At 46.4% G+C, this 20,669-nt stretch overlaps 1 protein-coding gene across 1 annotated transcript; it reads right to left on the reverse strand.

Moving 5' to 3' along the window:
- Positions 1-17,503: 17,503 nt before the first annotated feature.
- On the reverse strand, positions 17,504-19,389 carry LOC119298005 (PLASMODESMATA CALLOSE-BINDING PROTEIN 1-like). The gene is made up of 4 exons (XM_037575561.1): positions 19,211-19,389; positions 18,818-19,057; positions 18,672-18,711; positions 17,504-17,939 (listed from the first exon to the last, which is right to left on the reverse strand). The coding sequence occupies exons 1-4, from the start codon at positions 19,275-19,277 to the stop codon at positions 17,783-17,785; spliced, it is 504 nt and encodes a 167-aa protein (XP_037431458.1). The 5' UTR covers positions 19,278-19,389; the 3' UTR covers positions 17,504-17,782.
- Between the last annotated feature and the right edge of the window lie 1,280 nt (positions 19,390-20,669).

Raw genomic sequence — 20,669 nt, forward strand, 5'->3', positions numbered from 1 at the left:
CAAATGAGACCACCTGTTTTTTATGTCACAAAGACGCCTATTACATACGTGCGAATAGCAAACCCACAGCTAGGGCATGTTGGGGGGGGGGAGCCAATGCTCAAATATACAAATTCCACCGCGCCTAGTCCAAATGAGTCCACCTATTTTTTTACGTCACAAACACGCCTATTACAAACGTGCGAATAACAAACGCATGAAAGTGCGTTATATCGACTAGAGGGGGGGGGGTGAATAGGCGATTTTTATGAAAGTCTTCAAAACGTGGAAGTTATAAAGACAAACGACCGAAATAAACCTATTACCCTGCAGCGGAAGGTAGACTACACTAGGCAAGCCATAGTCAAGTATTCAATAGAGTGAAAGCACAATGACTAAGAGCAGCAATGTAGTAAGGATCAAGTAGGAAGAAATTATGAAGCCAAACAGAACACGCAGTCACTCAGTGAAGATAAAAGATAGTGCAATCATACAATGTCTTCACAAGGAGTAACAATACGTAAAGAGAAGGGAAGGATGAAACCAGTGACTTGTTGAAGACAATGATGTGTTGGACCAGTTCCAGTTGCTGTGACAACTGTACGTATGGTTAGGGCGGCTAGGTATTTAAACCTGAGGACACACAGTCCCGGACACCCAGTCCTGAACACGCAGCTCAGGACACCCAGTCCTCACCGTATTCCCCTTGAGCTAAGGTCACACAGACCTCGCCCAATCACTCTGGTAAGTCTTCAAGGTAGACTCCCAAACCTTCACAGACTTTGTTCACCGGCGATCCACAATGTCTCTTGGATGCTCAGAACGCGACGCCTAACCGGCTGGAGGATGCACAGTCCTCAAGTGTAATAAGTCTTCAGATCACACAGACAAGAAGACTTAAGTGATGCCTAATTCTCTTTGGCTCTGGGTGGTTAGGGCTTTATCCTCGCAAGGAATTCTCTCTCAAATGCTTCGAGGTGGGTTGCTCTCAAATGACAAAAGCCGTACACTAACTCTGAGCAGCCAACCATTTATGGTTGTAGGGGGTGGGCTATTTATAGCCACAAGGCAACCCGACCTGATTTGTCCGAAATGTCCCTGGGTCACTAAGGAACTGACACGTGTTCCAACGGTCAGATTTCAAACTCGCACGGCAACTTTACTTGGGCTACAAGCAAAGCTGACTTGTCCGACTCTGGACAAGATTCGCTCTCATAGTCTTCACTCGAAGACATAGGTTTTGTTTAAGCATCACTTCAGTCATTCTGAATGGTTCTCTTGGACCCCACTTAACAGTACAGTGGTTCCTATGACTCAACAAAGAAGAAAAAGAACTACAAAAGATCTAAGTCTTCGAGCTCCATAGGCTTCATGCGATGTCTTCTCTTGTCATAGTCTTCAATGTGAATGTCTTCATATACCACCTTTGACTTCAATGTCTTCATACATTTTTAGGGGTCATCTCTGGTAGGAAAACCGAATCAATGAGGGACTTCGACCTGTGTTATCCTGCAATTCTCACAAACACATTAGTCCCTCAACTAGGTTTGTCGTCAATACTCCAAAACCAACTAGGGGTGGCACTAGATGCACTTACAATCTCCCCCTTTTTGGTGATTGATGACAAACTAGTTGAAGTTTTCAACGGGGAATATAATATGTGAAATTGTAAAGGATAAGGAATTGTCTTCATAAGTTGCAAGGGCTCCCCCTGAAGATGTGCATATAAGTAGTTTGCTTTTGGAATGCAAATGCACATGGCAGGTTGTGCTTATGGAGATCCTTTTCAACTTATGATGACAATCCACTATGCATGAAAAGGGTATGTGAAGATAATGACATGCATAATGGAAAATGGACGTCTGCAAAATGATCTAAGTGCGGAATTTATCGTCGCACATGCGGAATTTATCATCGCATCACAAGGTGGCAAATAGGTAGCAGACGACCATCGAGTTGTAAGTGTTACAACTCAAAGAACCAAATGTATCAAAACGAGAGTTGTAAACACGAAGCAAAATATAACGCACCCGCCCATATGGACCCGCTTGAAGACTATCAAACTCAGCTTCTCCCCCTTTTGTCAGTAAGGACCAAAAAGGTTTGAAGACATAGAGCATCTACTCGTTCCCATGAAGAGTAGGTGAAGCAGCAGGGTCGTTGGTGGTGTTTGGCGGTGCAGAAGAGCTTGGAGCAGAGTCGAAGCGTGCTGAAGGAGGTGGCGGTGAAGTAGCATCGTCTTCATCCTCGATCACTCTGGCATTCACAGATGCAGCAGAGGAAGAGAACTCAGAGTCTTCAAGAGATGGAGTTCGTCGCAGCACTGCCCTTCGAGGAGGTGTGGAGTCAAACTTGAAGCGCTCAGTGAAGCCATCCTCTTGAAGATCATCTTCAGAACACATCAGTGTCAGCCCTTTCCATGTGCGGCGAGAGGTTTCATGGGCAACAAAAGCATTCTTGGTGGCAAGATTGCGAATGCGATTAACATCCACCAAGAGGCTTCGCATTTGACACTTCAGCCAGTCATGATGCCTATCATGTTTCTGATGAAGAGCCACAAGAAGCTCTTGGTCGTTGAGAACACGAGTGCGCTTCTTGGGTCATGGAGCAGTTGTACTGTCAGTGGCTTCAGTGAGAGCAGGATGCGGTGCACGTGTAGTGCCAGCCAAAGGATACACACGAGCGACTGCTTCAACTCCTTCAATGTTCTGAGAGAAACTCTGATGCTCTACATTCTGAAGACTTAGGGGTTCCTTGGCAGGCTCAGGATAGATGGCTTGAATAGACATATCCACGTCAGGCAGAAAAATCCGATGATTGCGAGCAGATGGCTGATATGAGACAGTGGAGTGAAGTTTGATCAGCCGCATGACCCATGGGGCGTAGAACTTCAAGCCAAACAGATCAGAGCCTGATGCAGCCAGTTGGCGAATGAAGAAGTCCTGTGCATTGAAGCATTTTCCATGAATAATATAGAAGACCAAAGTCTTCATTGCAGCTTCAAGCTTGTCATGTGGAGAGTGCCCTTTGATGGGCCAGAGAGTTCGCCTTATGATGTGATAAATAGTCATTGGCAGATACTCTAGGTCTTCAACAAAGAACTCTTTGGGATATGCAGCATCTTGGGGTAATGGCTTCATCATACTGAGCATCTGACTCATGTTAGGTTCAGGCTTCTGAAAGATGCTCTCCGCAGCTTCACTGTGAAGTTGACAGCTAGATTCGTAGAGATCTCCGGGAGTGGGCAGACCAGTGAGCTCAATGATGTCAAAGGCTTTGGCTTCGTGATGAACGTTTCCTGTCATCCACTCCAGGACCCAAGTCTTCGGATCTCTGTTATACCCACAGATGTGAAGTGTGGCATAGAATTGGAGCAGCAACTCTTCATTCCAATGCTCTTGGTCAGTGACGAATGGCAGCAATCCAACTTCTTTGAAGTAATCCAGAGCTTCTTCTAGACAGGGCAGACCAGCTATAGCTTCAATATCAAGACGCTTGTGTGGGAAGATGCGACCTTGATTGTATAGAATGCAGGAGTAATAGCTTCGCTGCGGATAGCTCCAGAACCGATCAGATGATATCCTTTCCCTTGAGTAGGGGTTCCTGGAGCTATTAAAGAATGTGTTGTCTGCTCTGAAGCCATTGATATTGAAGGATCCAGGTGCTGATGCAGGACCTGGGAACCTGGGCAATCTTGGGATTGGCTTCTGTACCTGAGGCCTGTGCTCAACATGATAGTCAAACTGGGGACCGACAGCAGGTGCAGGAACAGAAGCAGTGGGATCAGTGGCTTCGCTGACTTCTGATACTTTTGTTGGGGAGGGCTCCACATTAGCTTCAGCCATGACAGCGTCAGTGGCTTCATTGGTGGTGGTGGTGGCAGCCTCAAGATTTTCAACCTCCACTTGACGAGCTGGAGGGTCGGTCACAATCACGTTCTCCTCGAGAACCGCTTCTTGGTGGGACAGGGGAGTAGCAATAGCTTGTGGGACTTCTTCTTCATCGGCTGATGCAGCCGAAATGTCTTCAGCAGTTTCAGCTTCAGACGCAGAGACTGGAGGCCTAGGTCCTTTGCGAAGCCTGCGCAACATAGGTGACGCCTGTGTAGTTGGAGTTGGCTGGGCCTCAAAGTCTTCTTCCTCTTGTGGGCGATCAGCCCATGAAGCATCCTGAGCGATTGGCGTCAGAGGACGCCCAATGCTGATGAGTTCGCTGTTCTCGAGCTGAGGAAGGACTGCACCATCTTCTACATGGTCATGTTGACCAATGTCTTCAGCAGTGATGGGATCAGCTGCTGGAAAGTCTTCAGCTTCATGAGCCTCTGTGAAAGCAGGCTCATGGATTGTCAGTTGGCATTCAGTGTTAGGACGAACCATGGAAATGGGTTCAACGATCAAAGGCTCTGTGGGAGCAGCCCGATCTTTCTTGGTCTTACTCTTCTTCTTGGAGGGGGCAGTAGGAGAGGCTTCAGGATGTTTCCTCTTCCTGGCTTCAGCCTCAGCAGTCCTCGTCTTCTTGAGCTCTGAAGTGGTTGACCGGCTTTTTGGCTTCGAGCCAGTCATTCTAGTTGGGAAGACAATGGGATCTGCTTCCTGCCTTGGTGCGTCAGGTTCAGCCGTAGCGGGCTTCTTCATCTTCTTTGCTGCCATCCTGGGGTCGATGCCAGGACGCCCAAGGGCCTTGCGCTTCTCAGCCTCATTGTAGGCCTGCACACATTTGTCAGCCAGAACCTTCATGCGCTCACGAGAACCCTGAGCTTCTGCACGTTTCTTGAGAAAGGCTTCCTTGAGCTCGTGCAGCATAATCTTGAAGTTCTTCACCTCTTGCATGCTGAGCTTGGCCATATGCTTCTTGAACTGAGCCTTTTCATAGTCAATCTTTTGCTTCAGTTCAACAATGCGCTGGGCGATAGCTAACTCTGAAGCAATGGCGCCATGGAAGGCGACACTGAGGCCAATGGGTAGTTGCAGATCGTCGAAGCTGATGTTTGGCGTGTCAAACCATTCATCAATAAAGTTGTGGATGATTGTTACATCAAAGAGAGGTAGATCATTGAAGATTTCTGCTTCTTCTTTGCTCTTGATGAGTTGCTCAAGAGCGCCATCTGCAAGATCTTCATCACTTGACAGATCAATGGCATCATTGCACAGAATGGCAGCAACTGTTAGCTCTTAGCCGGTGTGTGGCAGAGGCATCTTGACCTTCTGGGGCTTGGAGATGCGTGACAAATCTTCAGACTGCACACTGTCTTCAGGAGGTGCAGTTGCCAGTGGATTCGCCTGTGAGAGTTTTGGAGCAGAGGCAGTCTTTGAAGCTTTTGGCTGCTTCTTTGGCTTCGGTGCTGCAGGCGCTTCATCTGATTCAGCGTCATCTGCAGGCTCGTTCACGGCAGTCCCTTGAACCAAGATATGGGTGATGAGACCTTCAAGGTTGTAGAAAGGACCGACGACATTGGGTTCTGCATCACGTGTGCCGTCAGCTCTTGGAGCAGAAGGACCAGGGTTGAAGTCTAGTCCCAATGTCTTCTTGTTTTGCTTTGCTGAGTTCTGGGCAAACTGGAAGTTGCGCTTGAACAGAGTGTCGTCACGACACCATAGCAGGGACGATGGGTCAGCATCCGCAGGTTGTGGTCCACGGACCATGCAGGGATAGAAGCCTTGTTCAATGGCTTCATCTCTGGTTCTGGGTTGAAGATTTTTGTAGAGGATGTCTCCCCATGGTCGCTTGATGGCATTCTTTTCAGCATATTCCTTGGTCACAAATCTGTACTTGAACCACTGTTCTGCCCAATAGCGTCGAATCCATTGGATTCGTGTCTTGCGCTGATTGTAATCCTTTTCAGGATCTGTCTTGTACAGCTCTGAGAGGTCATCGGGCAGATCTCTTGATGTTTCTCCTTGACGCTTTCTGCCACCCTTCCTTGCTGATTTTTCTGAAGCCATGAACCTTAATCTGAAAGGCTTCAATATGTTCAGAGGCTTCAAAGGTTTTCGCTTGCTGGACAAACAGGAACTGGCTTCGGGAGAATTTATGTGATGCTGTAAGAATTCTGCAAATGAATGCAGACTATGAGAACCAAAGGATTCTCCCACGGACATGTACCTGTGACAGCATTAAGGTGCGAGGGAAGGGGAAGAGGTCATATGCATTCTCAGAAGATTTTGAAGATAAATCAGTTTAGAAGACATTGACCTCATCGTGCGAAGACATTCACTCATAGATAAGGAGTTGGTTCCAGATTTGTACGAATCCACAGATCAGTACAAGTGAGGAATCTAACTACTTTGTGAAGCATAAGTGAATATACTAGGCATGTTATGAGATGCAGTATGAAAGGGATCCAACTTGTGTGAATAGAAACTGCTTGTGGTAGAAAGTGATAAAGCTATAGGATCAAGGGGGCCGTAAAAAGGAGGTTTTATTTACCACACGAAGAACTGCTAGACGGAGTGGAAGAGGAGGCCGAGCAGTTCGATCTTCCGTGCCCTAACTTGGCGACGGAGGACACCTACGGCGACGGCGAAGAGGACGATGTCCGCGGTCGGCGTGAAGACGGCGTCGGAGAGGATGCGGCAGCAAAGTGCTTCGTCGCCGGCGTCGTCGAGTGCTAGCGGTGGCGCTAGGGTTCGTGCGAGAGTGGAAGAAGAGATAATGACTATGGTGAGGCGTGTATTTATAGGTACAGGGGCGGCACTGCGTTATTACACAGGTGCCCCTGGCGATTCACATCTGATGGGCACGTGGCCGTTATGCAGCATATCGGGGGTTGTTCCACGTCCCATGCACGCCTGGATTGTCGGGTGGTCGTTCCCACTTCTCCGGGTTTCAGGTGAAGGAATGAGCATTGAAAACGGACTTAATGGTTGTCTCTGTATCTTCTGCTGACAAGGACGCAGAGAAGACATTCGACAGTTTCAATAGAATGCATATGATTTGGAGAGATAGAGTTTGAGATAGACAGCATAGAGAGGTTAGGGTCCGATCACATTCACTTAGTTCAAAAGATTCAACAAGAAGACATAGCTATAAGTGAATGCTGTAGAGGACAGAACACTAGTATATGTATATATATAATCAACATAGTGAAGATAATCATGAAGACATGTTGAGATTGAAGCCAAACCAAATGTGAAGACATAGCTAATGTAACACTATGAGTGAAGCACTTCAAACAGAAAGTTTGGTGGTGGCTTTACCCACCGTATAGGAAGTATTAAACCCAGACATGGCACACAATTATCGTGGCGCTCCGAAGTCAAATTCCACATTAATGTATTCACACTTAGAATGTATGTCTTCATTGATTGAAGATATACTTTTCTTCGTGTGTTGCACATCTAAGTCATCAATATGCATAAGTGTTAGGATGTGTGCCTAATCACAGGACATTTGAGGATTCCAAGATATTTAGCTCACACCGTAACTTGCAAAATCTCTTCTCATCCAAGGGCTTGGTGAAGATATCTGCCAATTGCTCTTCAGTGTTGACGTGTATGATATCAATATCTTCCTTCACAACATGATCTCTGAGAAAGTGATGACGAATTTCAATGTGCTTTGTCTTCGAGTGCTGAACTGGGTTGTTGGCAATCTTGATGGCGCTTTCGTTGTCGCAGTAGAGTGGCACTTGCTTCAGATGAATGCCATAGTCCTTGAGTGTTTGCTTCATCCACAGAAGCTGAGCGCAGCAAGATCCAGCAGTAATGTATTCAGATTCAGCAGTGGAGAGAGATACATAGTTCTGCTTCTTTGAAGACCAACATACAAGTGATCGTCCCAGAAAATGACATGTGCCTGATGTAGACTTGCGATCCACCTTGTCACCAGCATAATCAGCATCCGAGAATCCAACCAGATCAAACTCTGAGCCCTTTGGATACCATAATCCTAGAGTTGGGGTGTGAGCCAAATTTCGAAGAATTCGCTTCACAGCTAAGTGATGCGACTCCTTTGGTGCCGCTAGGAATCGAGCACATATGCAAACACTAAGCATAATATCTGGCCTAGATGCACATAGATAAAGTAAAGAACCAATCATGGAGCGGTATACCTTTTAATCGAACTCTTTACCATTGTCGTCAGGACCCAGATGATGTTTGGCTGGCATTGGCGTCGTGAAGCCTTTGCAGTCTTGCATACCAAACTTCTTCGGGCAATCTTTGAGATACTTCTCTTGAGATATGAAGATGCCGTTGCGTTGCTGTCGTATTTGGAGACCGAGGAAGAACTTCATCTCTTCCATCATGGACATCTGATATTGCTCTTGCATCATATATCCAAACTCTTCACTGTACTTCTGATTGGTGCAGCCGAAGATAATGTCATCCACATATATTTGGCACACAAACAGTTCACCATCATATGTCTTCGTGAAGAGAGTGGGGTCGAGGGAACCAGGTATGAAGCCTTTGCTCTTCAGGAAGTATTTGAGTGTGTCATACCAAGCCCGAGGGGCTTGTTTGAGGCCATACAGTGCCTTGTTGAGCTTGTATACCATGTCAGGATGTTTTGGATCTTCAAAGCCAGGCGGTTGAGCAACATACACTTCTTCTTCAATCTTGCCATTGAGAAAAGCACTCTTCACATCCATTTGATATAGAAGTATGTTATGATGATTTGCATAGGCTAGCAGTATGCGTATGGCTTCAGGTCAAGCCACAGGAGCAAATGTTTCATCGAAGTCAATGCCTTGCACTCGAGTATATCCTTGAGCAACGAGGCGAGCTTTGTTTTTGACAACTTGACCATGCTCATCTTGCTTGTTGCGGTATATCCATTTTGTGCCAATTATGTTGTGCTTCCGAGGATCAGGACGCTTAACCAGTTCCCATACATTATTCAGCTCAAACTGTTGAAGCTCTTCTTGCATAGCTTGAATCCATTCAGGTTCCATGAAGGCTTCTTCAACTTTCTTGGGTTCTGTTATTGAGACGAATGCGAAGTGCCCACAGAAATTTGCTAGCTAAGTCGCCCTTGAACGAGTAAGCGGACCAGGTGCATTGATGCTATCAATTATTCTCTCAATCTGCACTTCATTGGCAACACGAGGATGTACAGGGCGAAGATTTTGCTCTTGCTGATCATTGTCATTGTTAGTGGGATTGTCTTCAGACTGAGCATTGTCTTCAGGTTGATCAGGTGCGGAGATGATAAGTTCCTCTTCAGGTTGAGCTTCAGAGGGTATGATTTCTCCAGTTCCCATTAGCTTGATTGATTCGCTGGATGGAACTTCATCTAGCACATTTGGCAGGTGCTCTCTTTGTGAACCGTTAGTCTCATCAAATCGCACATCCACTATTTCAACCACTTTATAGAGAAAGAGATTGAAGACTCTGTAGGAGTGCGAATCCTTTCCATATCCAAGCATAAAACCCTCATGTGCTTTTGGTGCAAATTTTGAAGTGTGATGTGGATCCTTGATCCAGCACCTGGCACCAAATACTCTGAAGTAACTGACATTTGGCTTCTTGCCAGTAAGGAGCTCATAAGATGTCTTGTTCAGAAGCTTGTGAAGATAAACACGATTGATTGTATGGCATGCAGTATCAATGGCTTCAGGCCAGAATTTTCTTGGGGTCTTGTATTCATCTAGCATCGTTCTGGCCATCTCAATGAGTGTTCTGTTCTTGCGTTCGACGACGCCATTCTGCTGTGGCATGTACAGGGCCAGAATTCATGTGTGATGCCCAAGGTATCAAGATATGTATCAAGGCCAATGTTCTTGAATTCAGTGCCATTGTCACTTCTAATGTGCTTTATCTTGGCGCCATAATTGTTCATAGCTCGATTGGGGAAGCGTCTGAAGACATCCTGCACTTCAGTCTTGTAAAGGATTATGTGCACCCAAGTATATCTAGAATAATCATCAACAATAACAAAGCCATAGAGGCAAGTAGTAGTGGTAAGAGTTGAGTAATGAGTGGGACCGAAAAGATCCATGTGGAGCAGTTCGAAGGGTTGAGTGGTTGTCATGATTGTCTTCGAGGGATGTTTGGCCCTCGTTATCTTCCCTGCTTCATAGGCACCGCATAAGTGATATTTCTTGAACTTGACGCCCTCGATGCCTATGACATGCTTATTCTTTTCAAGGGTGTGGAGGTTCCTCATGCCAGCATGCCCTAGTCTCCGATGCCAGAGCCAGCATTCTGAAGCCTTTGCTAGAAGACATATGGCAAGCTGTGGTCCTGCCGAAAAATCTACCACATACAAATCATCTTTCCAATACCCTTCAAACACTAGAGACTTGTCAGATTCCATTAGTACATGGCAACGATATTTTCCAAATATTACGATCATGTTCAAATCGCAAAGCATTGAGACAGACATTAAGTTGAAGCCAAGGGATTCAACAAGCATGACTTTATCCATGTGTTGATCCTTTGAGATTGCAACTCTACCTAGATCCAATACCTTACTTTTACCAGTGTCAGCAAATGTGATGTGACTCTTGTCGGATGGACGTAAGGTTGAGTCCATAAGAAGGCTTCTTTTGCCAGTCATGTGGTTGGTACACCCACTATCAATAATCCATTCTGAAGACGCTGGTGTCGTACCCTACAGTGCATTTAGGGGGATAGGCTTCACGAAGAGAATTGTGAAGCAAAAACATTTGACGAACCAGTGGGTTATGAAAGCTTAGATCCAGATTAGGACTGATAGGAAGAGTAGCAAGTGATTCAGGAACGAAGTACATAGTAAGACCATTCGGGCATTTGATCTTGCGCCCTACAAGATGTTTAAGGTCCCCAGCAATAGCGTCAGACGATTTTGGTTTTCTGCTGGAGACCTTTCCCTGCAAAAGAGAGTTAAGCTTTCTTAGCCACCCACATCTTCAAGGGTGGCTTAGAAGCAATAAGTCTAAGTGCAGTGTCTGAGAATTTTGGCTTTGGAGCCCTAGCAAAAAGTCTTGCAGACGGACAATAGTACTCATAAGAATAAGCAGAATAGTTCTTGGTCTTATGAACATGGCGGTTTGATGAACCGCGCTCATATTCATAGGCCTGAGTATGGTTTCCCTGCAAAACATTTGCGTTAGTGCGACTCAGGTGAGTCCTCTGTCTATATGAAGCCTTTGGACCGTATGAAGTCTGTGGTCTGAGGTTTGTCTTCTTCACGTGTGGTGTCATGATGACATTCACAGGAAGATTCTCCAGACACTTTTTCGGAACCCAGATCTTCTTCATAGGCGGTCCATTCCTGCAGTTAGTACCAATGTATCTGGCAAACACTTCACCATTTTGATTCTTAAACAGTTTATAGTTTGCATCAAAGGATTCATCAATGACAATGGGATTTGCACAAGAGAAGCCAGATAGATTGGATAGATCTGCTGAAGATTCCTTTGCAGCAACCTATGTGGTTTTGGGGTACTGCTCAAGATCTGCTTTTTGAGGACATCACATAGTGTCTGATGCCCTTTAAGACTTTTGTACATCCCTGTTTCAAGCAATGTCTTCAACCTAGCATTCTCATCAGCAATAGCAGTGGAATCCTCAGCAGAGGGGTTAGTTCCCACATCAATAGTTGAAGATATTGCAACAGTAGCAGCAATAGAACATTTAGCAACAGTAGTAGCATTATCACGCTCAATGCACTTAAGACATGGTGGTTCAAATCCTTCCTGAGCGGAACTGATCTGTTTGGAGCGAAGTGACTCATTTTCCTTTTGAAGATCTTCATGAGCCGCTCTCAATTTCTCAAGATCTCGCTTCCTTTGAAGATAATCATAGGAAAGCTTTTCATGAGTTGTTGAGAGCGTTTCATGATGACTTTCAAGTTCCTCGTACTTAACATGAAGATTTTTTATATCTTCAATTAAGGACTCAGAATGAGTCATTTCAGCGCCTAACAGATCATCGCTTTTGTCTAACAGTTTTTGAATATGTTCCATGGCTTTCTGTTGTTCAGTTGCAATTTTAGCAAGTGTTTTGTAGCTGGGTTTTGAACCATAATCAGAGTCATCATCACTGGATGTTTGATAGTGAGTAGTGCGTGTGTTTACCTTGGCACCGCGTGCCATGAAGCAGTAGGTAGGAGCGGAGTAGTCCTTGTCATTTGCATCGGTGTCGGTGATGAGGTCATTGTCTTCAGTGTTGAAGATGGACTTGGCAACGTATGCTGTAGCCAGACTTGCGACGCCAGAATCGGACTCCTCCTCAGACTCCACCTCCGCCTCCTTAGAAGCGGACTCCTCCTCTGAATCCATTTCCTTGCCAACAAACGCACGTGCCTTGCCAGATGAGCTATTCTTGTGTGATGAAGACTTTGAAGAAGACTTGGAAGAGGACTTTGAGTATTTCTTCTTCTTCTTGTCGTCAGAGTCATATTCCTTGCTCTTCTTCTTCTTTTTGTTCTCATTGTCCCACTGCGGACACTCAGAGATGAAGTGGCCAGGTTTCTTGCACTTGTGACATGTTTTCTTCTTGTAGTCATGAGCAGAAACTTCATCATTCCTTGAGCTTGATCGGGAAGACTTTCTGAAGCCTTTCTTCTTGGTGAATTTTTGGAACTTCTTGACAAGCATAGCAAGTTCCCTTCCAATGTCTTCAGGATCATCAGAACTGCTGTTAGATTCTTCTTCAGATGAGGAGACAACTTTTGCCTTCAAGGCACGAGTTCGCCCATAGTTTGGACCGTAGATATCTCTTTTCTCAGAAAGCTGAAACTCATGTGTGTTGAGCCTCTCAAGTATGTCAGACGGCTCGAGTGTCTTAAAATCAGGACGTTCTTGAATCATCAGGGCTAGGGTGTCAAATGAACTGTCAAGTGATTTCAGTAGTGTCTTGACGACTTCATGCTTGGTGATCTCAGTAGCGCCAAGGGCTTGAAGCTCATTCGTGATGTCAGTGAGTCGATCAAATGTGAGCTGGACATTCTCATTGTCATTTCTCTTGAACCGGTTGAAGAGGTTGCGAAGGACACTGATTCTCTGATCTCTCTGGGTTGAGATGCCTTCGTTGACCTTGGAGAGCCAGTCCCAGACTAGCTTAGATGTTTCCAAAGCACTCACGCGGCCATACTGTCCTTTGGTCAGATGACCACAGATGATGTTCTTGGCAGTAGAGTCCAGTTGAACGAACTTCTTGACGTCAGCAGCAGTGACACCTTCTCCAGCCTTGGGAACGCCGTTCTTGACGACACACCATAGGTCGACGTCAATGGCTTCAAGATGCATGCGCATCTTATTCTTCCAGTAGGGATATTCAGTTCCATCGAAGACGGGGCACGCAACGAAGACTTTAATTATCCCTGCAGTCTACATAGCTAAAACTCCAGGTGGTTAAACCGAATCACACAGAACAAGGGAGTACCTTGCTCTGATACCAATTGAAAGTGCGTTATATCGACTAGAGGGGGGAGGGTGAATAGGCGATTTTTATGAAAGTCTTCAGAACGTGGAAGTTATGAAGACAAACGACCGAAATAAACCTATTACCCTGCAGCGGAAGGTAGACTACACTAGGCAAGCCATAGTCAAGTATTCAATAGAGTGAAAGCACAATGACTAAGAGCAGCAATGTAGTAAGGATCAAGTAGGAAGAAATTATGAAGCCAAACAGAACACGCAGTCACTCAGTGAAAATAAAAGATAGTGCAATCATACAATGTCTTCACAAGGAGTAACAGTACGTAAAGAGAAGAGAAGGATGAAACCAGTGACTTGTTGAAGACAATGATGTGTTGGACCAGTTCCAGTTGCTGTGACAACTGTACGTCTGGTTAGGGCGACTAGGTATTTAAACCTTAGGACACACAGTCCCGAACACCCAGTCCTGAACACGCAGCTCAGGACATCCAGTCCTCACCGTATTCCCCTTGAGCTAAGGTCACACAAACCTCGCCCAATCACTCTGGTAAGTCTTCAAGGTAGACTCCCAAACCTTCACAGACTTCGTTCACCGGCGATCCACAATGTCTCTTGGATGCTCAGAACGCGACGCCTAACCGGCTGGAGGATGCACAGTCCTCAAGTGTAATAAGTCTTCAGATCACACAGACAAGAAGACTTAAGTGATGCCTAATTCTCTTTGGCTCTAGGTGGTTAGGGCTTTATCCTCGCAAGGAATTCTCTCTCAAATGCTTCGAGGTGGGTTGCTCTCAAACGACAAAAGCCGTACACTAACTCTGAGCAGCCAACCGTTTATGGTTGTAGGGGGTGGGCTATTTATAGCCACAAGGCAACCCGACCTGATTTGTCCGAAATGACCCTGGGTCACTAAGGAACTGACACGTGTTCCAACGGTTAGATTTCAAACTCACACGGCAACTTTACTTGGGCTACAAGCAAAGCTGACTTGTCCGACTCTAGACAAGATTCGCTCTCATAGTCTTCACTCGAAGACATAGGTTTTGTTTAAGCATCACTTCAGTCATTCTGAATGGTTCTCTTGGACCCCACTTAACAGTACGGTGGTTCCTATGACTCAACAAAGAAGAAAAAAAACTACGAAAGATCTAAGTCTTCGAGCTCCATAGGCTTCATGCGATGTCTTCTCTTGTCATAGTCTTCAATGTGAATGTCTTCATATACCACCTTTGACTTCAATGTCTTCATACATTTTTAGGGGTCATCTCTGATAGGAAAACCGAATCAATGAGGGACTTCTACCTGTGTTATCCTGCAATTCTCACAAACACATTAGTCCCTCAACTAGGTTTGTCGTCAATACTCCAAAACCAACTAGGGGTGGCACTAGATGCACTTACAACGCACAGTTAGGGCATGAGAAGAATACAACCATGCGATAGACGAATACAAAATGAAACATATGTGCCGAATGGATAGGCGGCCTAGGCGAGGCCTTGCCACGCCAAACCAGCAGGCGTGCGATCATATAAGGTGAAACGTCTAATGGACCCGCTCTATAACGTGACATCTGTATACATCATAACATCATGCGAATTTACGAATTACGATGAATACACCAAATTGATGGTCTTGTTACCTTTAAACCGCCGCCGCCTATTGATGAGGCGTTTCAGTCGTAGATCATCTCATCCAGCATTAAAATGCCAGATATGCTGAAGACTTTCGTGATGGTCGGCCATCGAAAAAGCTAGGGGTTATGGGTACCATCACACCTTTTGATGAGGCGGAACAAGAAGGTGCCACGCCGCGCAACCGATAAGACACTTCTGAAAGACATATTCTGTCAACCACATCCGCGTGATGCTGATGTCATGGAAGTGACGCTTCTTAAAGACACCGCACAATTAGTCAATTACCATGACAAAAGAAGTACAACTCATTATGGTAATAACCGATGCCACAACATACCCGTTATGGAAGTGACGCTTCTCAAAGACATATCCGTTAATACTACAAATCTACATGCAATATTTAGAAAACATACCTAGAAATGTATCTTGTGGAAAAGAATGTGGAGGCCAAAATTGAAACAGAAACTGACGCGTCGGGTCTTGTGTTCATGTACTCCCCATAGTAGAGCATGCCGAGCGTGGACTGCTGGTTGTCCCACATGAGCCTCCCCTCGGGCCGCACCACTGCACCGTTAGGACTACGTGAATGACACAAGACATCCAAAAAACAAGGAAACTACAACCTGATTCTTGGAGAGTCAAACAAACTCAATCTCCAGCACACGTGATCTTGACTCCTTGAAGATTCACGGTTTGTTAAAATTACAGTCATGCCACATCATCCTCATGCTACAACACATGGCCACTCAAGAGTCGTCAATCGACACATGGCCACTTAAGAGTCAAAACTAGTTTGCAAGAATTAGGCAACAACTGTGTCACTTTGAGTGACCAAACCCAAGTGAATGCACTAAACAGAACATCTATTCAATTCAGATAAGACAGACAAACATGGTTAGATCACCACCTCATGTTATGTGAAGTGCTCAATTTCATCAGTTTTTCAGCTAATTTCTGGTGGAATCAAATTTCCAAATTGCGGCGCAGATGTGCGGACAGGAAGATGCATGCGCGAGTCGCTGTGTTCCTGTGTAAACCTACATATCCAGTAAATGGAAATCAACAAGAAGCGCCACCAAAGAGATTCCAATCCAGTTTCCAATTCATGGTTAAGAGCTGGGATACAAACTGCTCGTGCGTCACTTGCTACGCGAGTTTGAAACGGCGTGAGAGTGACTTTGCTGGCTGGCAACTCAAAGCAATCTAGGTTAAATTGGTCATCGGTACCACACAAGTAAATGCGCACGTGCAGTGCATGTTATATGAGGGAAAAACTAATTGCATGTTAATAAAATTAGTTACACATTAATATTAGGAAGGATATCAATTACACGTTAACTACATGGATTGCCTATATATGGTATATTATAATCGCACACTAAACATGTTAAGCGCTCGTTATTGGAGCAATATAGGTTGTTGGATTGACACTATTTGTTGGCTAAGATTTGTTGGATTTTTTTATATATAGATGTAGATTTTTCTTAGTGGTACCAAAAAGCCACAGTCTGTGGGATGCAGTTTGCATCATGAGGCTGAACAAGCCAAAAATGGCACCCTTGCCCTAAAGAGAAAACTTAGCTGAACTATGAGCATCACCGCTCGCAAAAGGACCTTCAAAAGTAAATTTACAGTTGAAGCTAGCAGCTTGCAGCTTGATTTCATTAATAATAAATCCATATCGCCGTTACCTTTGTTGATGTCGCTCACCGCCTGTTTCGAATCAGAAGCTATGATGAAGTTCTAGATAAGGAGGTCTTCTGCTAGAGATAACGCCTCTCGACATATGATTGCTTCCAAGGTAGCGGCGTCATGTACACTAACAATTACCAGAGAAGAACTACCAAGGTAATTGCCAGTTTCATCTCGACAAATGGAGCTGCCGAAGCTCCCCTATTTTGCCTAGCCACTCCTGCGTCGACGTGGATCTTGGCGAAACCTGCAAGGGGAGCCTTACGTCTGATATTCGGTGCAGCATGAGGGATATCTGCTGCAGTGACCGTGTTGCAGTTCAGCTTCCTCTCCTGGACGATCTACAGCTCGGTGATGAACCTTTCGACAAATGCGTGTGTAGCTTTTCTTTTTGAGACATAATGCGTGCGTAGCTTCTTTTCTTTGGAAGATTCCTTCATGCTGAGATGACCCAAAGGACTGGAAATAGATTCGTGGCCCACGAGTTTTTTTCGTCAGGGAGTTGGGCTGAATTTGGCATTTGGGTAACTGGTTTTCTTATTATCTTCTTGAAAGAGACTAGTTTTCTTATTATCAGATGACTTTTTTAGAGAATCCCGAGGGACATGTACCACAACATTCTGAGCATCTGCTGCATTTCAGTATCTAAAACGAAAAATGCCAGAACAATTTATGAATTGTTTCACAATCTCCGGTCTTAGGCTCGCTGGTTGTTCCATGATGACACGACGTACCTACTAAATTTTGACAAGGGACGAGGCATCGCTTTGAGCCTTTGACGAAGGGAAGACATAGAACAGTCATCACTGTTTCAACGTTACCGGTTTTTCGTACAGCAAGCTGCACTCCACCGATCTGCCAATTTCCCTGATCTGCACCAAGAAACCAGACAAGCAAAGACAACCAAACATGGTAGAATCAAGTCATGACAGTAGTATCCTCCAAGACACAGCATCAGGTCATAACAGCATCACTACATCAGCCCTAAACCCTCCACCGAACAATATCATGGTCTCACTGACAAGCTATCTTCACTCTTCCACCAGAACGGAATACCATCATCATCACAAAGGTTCTCTTCCTACCACCACTACTAAGAGAAAATGTGCCAAGAAACAAGACACCCAAAACCAAGGGTCGGTGCAGGAGGGGTGCCTTGTGTCTCCTCTGGTCACGCCATGAAGTAGAGAGCAAGGAGCGAGCAGCAGGCCAGGATCACCGCCCGCGTCGCGGCTCCGGCCACCGGGAAGACGTCGGCGCCGCCGCTGGTGTCCTTCAGGTCGCCGTTCGGACCTTGCGCCATTGGCGGCGGCGGGCTGCCAGGAGCACTGAACAAACAAAACATTTACAAGGAGTTAGTTACTGCTGTAAAAGGGACCAGAACAGACTAATCGAAACGGCTGGAACTCGCTTCACACCTAATGGCCTGCTAATTCGCGAGGAGTAGTTTCAAAAGGAGCGTATAGGATTCCCCTCAAAAGGGTCCAGGATGACACCAGTTGTGCACCGATGGTGCAGCCAAATGTGGGAAAAGAGGGGAAGCCCACGCGCATGAGGTTTCCCCGGCCAAGTAACGGACACACCGCCCCACAGCGGATGCTATCACATGGCAGCAGCCACCAAATATATCGTGTGATTATTGCTGGTCAATGACCTAATGTGGCAAGGCAATGACACCCATAGCTGGGCTGCAATGGCGTCTTGTGAAGACGGCCAAAAGCATGCTAGTGAATGATGGTGTACTACTGGACCAGAGTTGTAAGTAATAAAACAGATGTGCATGTGACATCGCATTTTGTACTCAATAAATATTCAGGATTGCAATCCGTTTGGTCATTATTACTTACAACTCTGGTCATGTAGTAAATGGGCGAAATGCTGTTGGCTGTAAAGGGTTTTCTGGGGGTAGCAATGAAACTGAAAGAAGACTGAAATAATGTTCAACAATCCTCCTACATCTTACTACTTCTTAGATGTCCTTGTCTATTCTCTCAAGGAAAAAAGAGAGGACGATGAACTCTGCAAAATAGTTGTACCAGATCAGCAACGAGGTGCATTACCTTGGGGTCGCACTTGCAGGGTACTTGCAGCCGTTGGTGCCTGCAAGAAAACGGAGCATCGTCAGAAATCTTGAACTGTGCGATTGGGGCTGTAGGGACTAGGGGAGGAAAGGACGGAGGAAACGATGAGTAGAGTAGGTGGGTACTTGGGTCGGTGGAGGAGATCACGGCGGTGTTGGAGAAGACGCAGGCGAGCGGGTTCTGGCCGCTGCGCTGGTAGTAGCTGTTGACGGCGTAGGAGCAGTGCGCCTTGACGGTGTCCGGCGCGAAGCAGGTGGCGTTGGGCTGGATGGGCTTGCAGTCGGCGGCGCTGCCGCACGCGTAGTCCAGCGTCCTCTGCAGCGTCGCGTCCGGCAGGTCCGTGCGGCACACGCACCACGCCCCATCTGATGCCCATCGTCCCACGGCCATGCATCAAGAACAGCAGTAAGCCAACAATAAAACAGATTTCCAAGAACCGAACCAGAACCAGCCAGCTATTGGGTGAAAAAGGAAGAAGAAGATGAGATGACGAAATGTGGTTGGGAGTGAGGGCGTACCGGAGCGGCCGGCGAGCGCGGCGGCCAGCGCGAGGAGCAGGAGGAGGCGCGCCGCGTGGGACGCCATGGATGGAGCGGAGCAGGTTCCTTCCTTGCTTCTTCCTTGGTTCCCCGGTGTGGTGTGTGTGGGGTGGCGTCAGAGCGCAGGCAGGCGCGCGTGTGTGTATGCGTGCCCTGGCCTGCCGGACGGGGCGGGGTTTTAATGGGGGGAGAGGGGGGTGGGTGCTGCGCAATGGTGGAACACGCTCGAGGCAAATAGGACTGGAGGAGCGGAAGCAGGGAGTGGGCCGGGTCGGGCTCGGGTCGTGTGTCGCGTAACAGCAGCATGGGGAGCCACCGCTCCAGTTCAGCCGCAGCACAGGCACAGCACAGCAGCAGACAACCAAGCAACCCGGCTGTGCACTGCACGCGGGATACGCTACGCCCCCGAGCGATGGTCCACTCCACGGGGTGAAAAGGGTTGCTTGGGCGTGCGGGGCGTGCGCGCGCCGTGGCCTGGCTAGGACATCTCAAACGCGCTCATCAAATGGCACCTTTATTCTATAAAAAAAAACAATAACACCTTTATTTTGGGTTGGATCGATGAAACTTCACAGCCCCGCAGACCGATCCCAAACCAGGATCAGTGAGCTCTGAGTGAGCCCGGACATCCATTATGAAGTGATCTCTGAGGGAGCCCGGACATCCATTATGTTGGTGCCCGACATTTCAGACCCATTCAAAATCTCTAGGCCCGTCCAAAATCTAGCTGATGCTCGTCTACTTCTACGACCCTATTCGTCCGGAACATCGCCTTTCCGCGCATGTTGCCACTGCGATGAAACCGTTGGAGCCCATCACAAGGTTTGTCGTCTCGTCGAACCTGGCGTGTTCGCCCCGTCACCGCGGACTGTCAAACAGTAAACCCGGTGTGTGAAGGAGAGGGTGAAGAAGAAGATTTGCTATTGATCTAGAATTATTTTTTTGACAAAGAGAGGAGCCCAGACAAATCAGGAAAATTATGAGGGGCAGTTGAATGGCTGACGCCTGACCGGATGCTCGGTTCATACGTGTCCAAGAGCTTTTTCTTTTGGCAAATTGTACCCCTTAAAGAGAGCTAACTTTATTCATTAACAACCTAAGCAGTGTACATATAGAATTTTTCCCCAAGGGAAAATATATGGCTTCAAAGGCCATTTTGAACTTTGAAGTTAGATCAAGTAGGAAAGAGCAAGTAGGATAAGATCTGTTTGAGAAAGCTTTCTTAGCAAGTGCATGCGCAAGGGGATTCCAGGATCTAGAGATGTGTATCACATTGAAGGAGCTAAGACTTGAAGTGGCATTGAAGAGATCAGCAAGCATCGGCCTGATCCTCCATTGTCCTGAACCGCACCTTCGACCAAAGTCCTGCAATCAGAATAGAAAAGAGGCAGAATTCCAACCCAAAGCCTTGATTGTCTAAGGCTGCAAGAAGTAAAGC

This window comes from Triticum dicoccoides, chromosome 5A (assembly GCF_002162155.2).
Source record: "Triticum dicoccoides isolate Atlit2015 ecotype Zavitan chromosome 5A, WEW_v2.0, whole genome shotgun sequence".
Classification (NCBI taxonomy): domain Eukaryota; kingdom Viridiplantae; phylum Streptophyta; class Magnoliopsida; order Poales; family Poaceae; genus Triticum; species Triticum dicoccoides.

What these genes read in the sequence shown, in the direction of transcription:
- LOC119298005 (XM_037575561.1), bottom strand. Translation starts at nt 19,277, where the DNA reads ATGGCGTCCCACGCGGCGCGCCTCCTCCTGCTCCTCGCGCTGGCCGCC. An exon ending in GATCTCCTCCACCGACCCAA is followed by an intron (nt 18,712 to 18,817) that starts GTACCCACCTAC and finishes GTTTTCTTGCAG; the next exon opens with GCACCAACGGCTGCAAGTAC. An exon ending in CCTGCAAGTGCGACCCCAAG is followed by an intron (nt 17,940 to 18,671) that starts GTAATGCACCTC and finishes TTGTTTGTTCAG; the next exon opens with TGCTCCTGGCAGCCCGCCGC.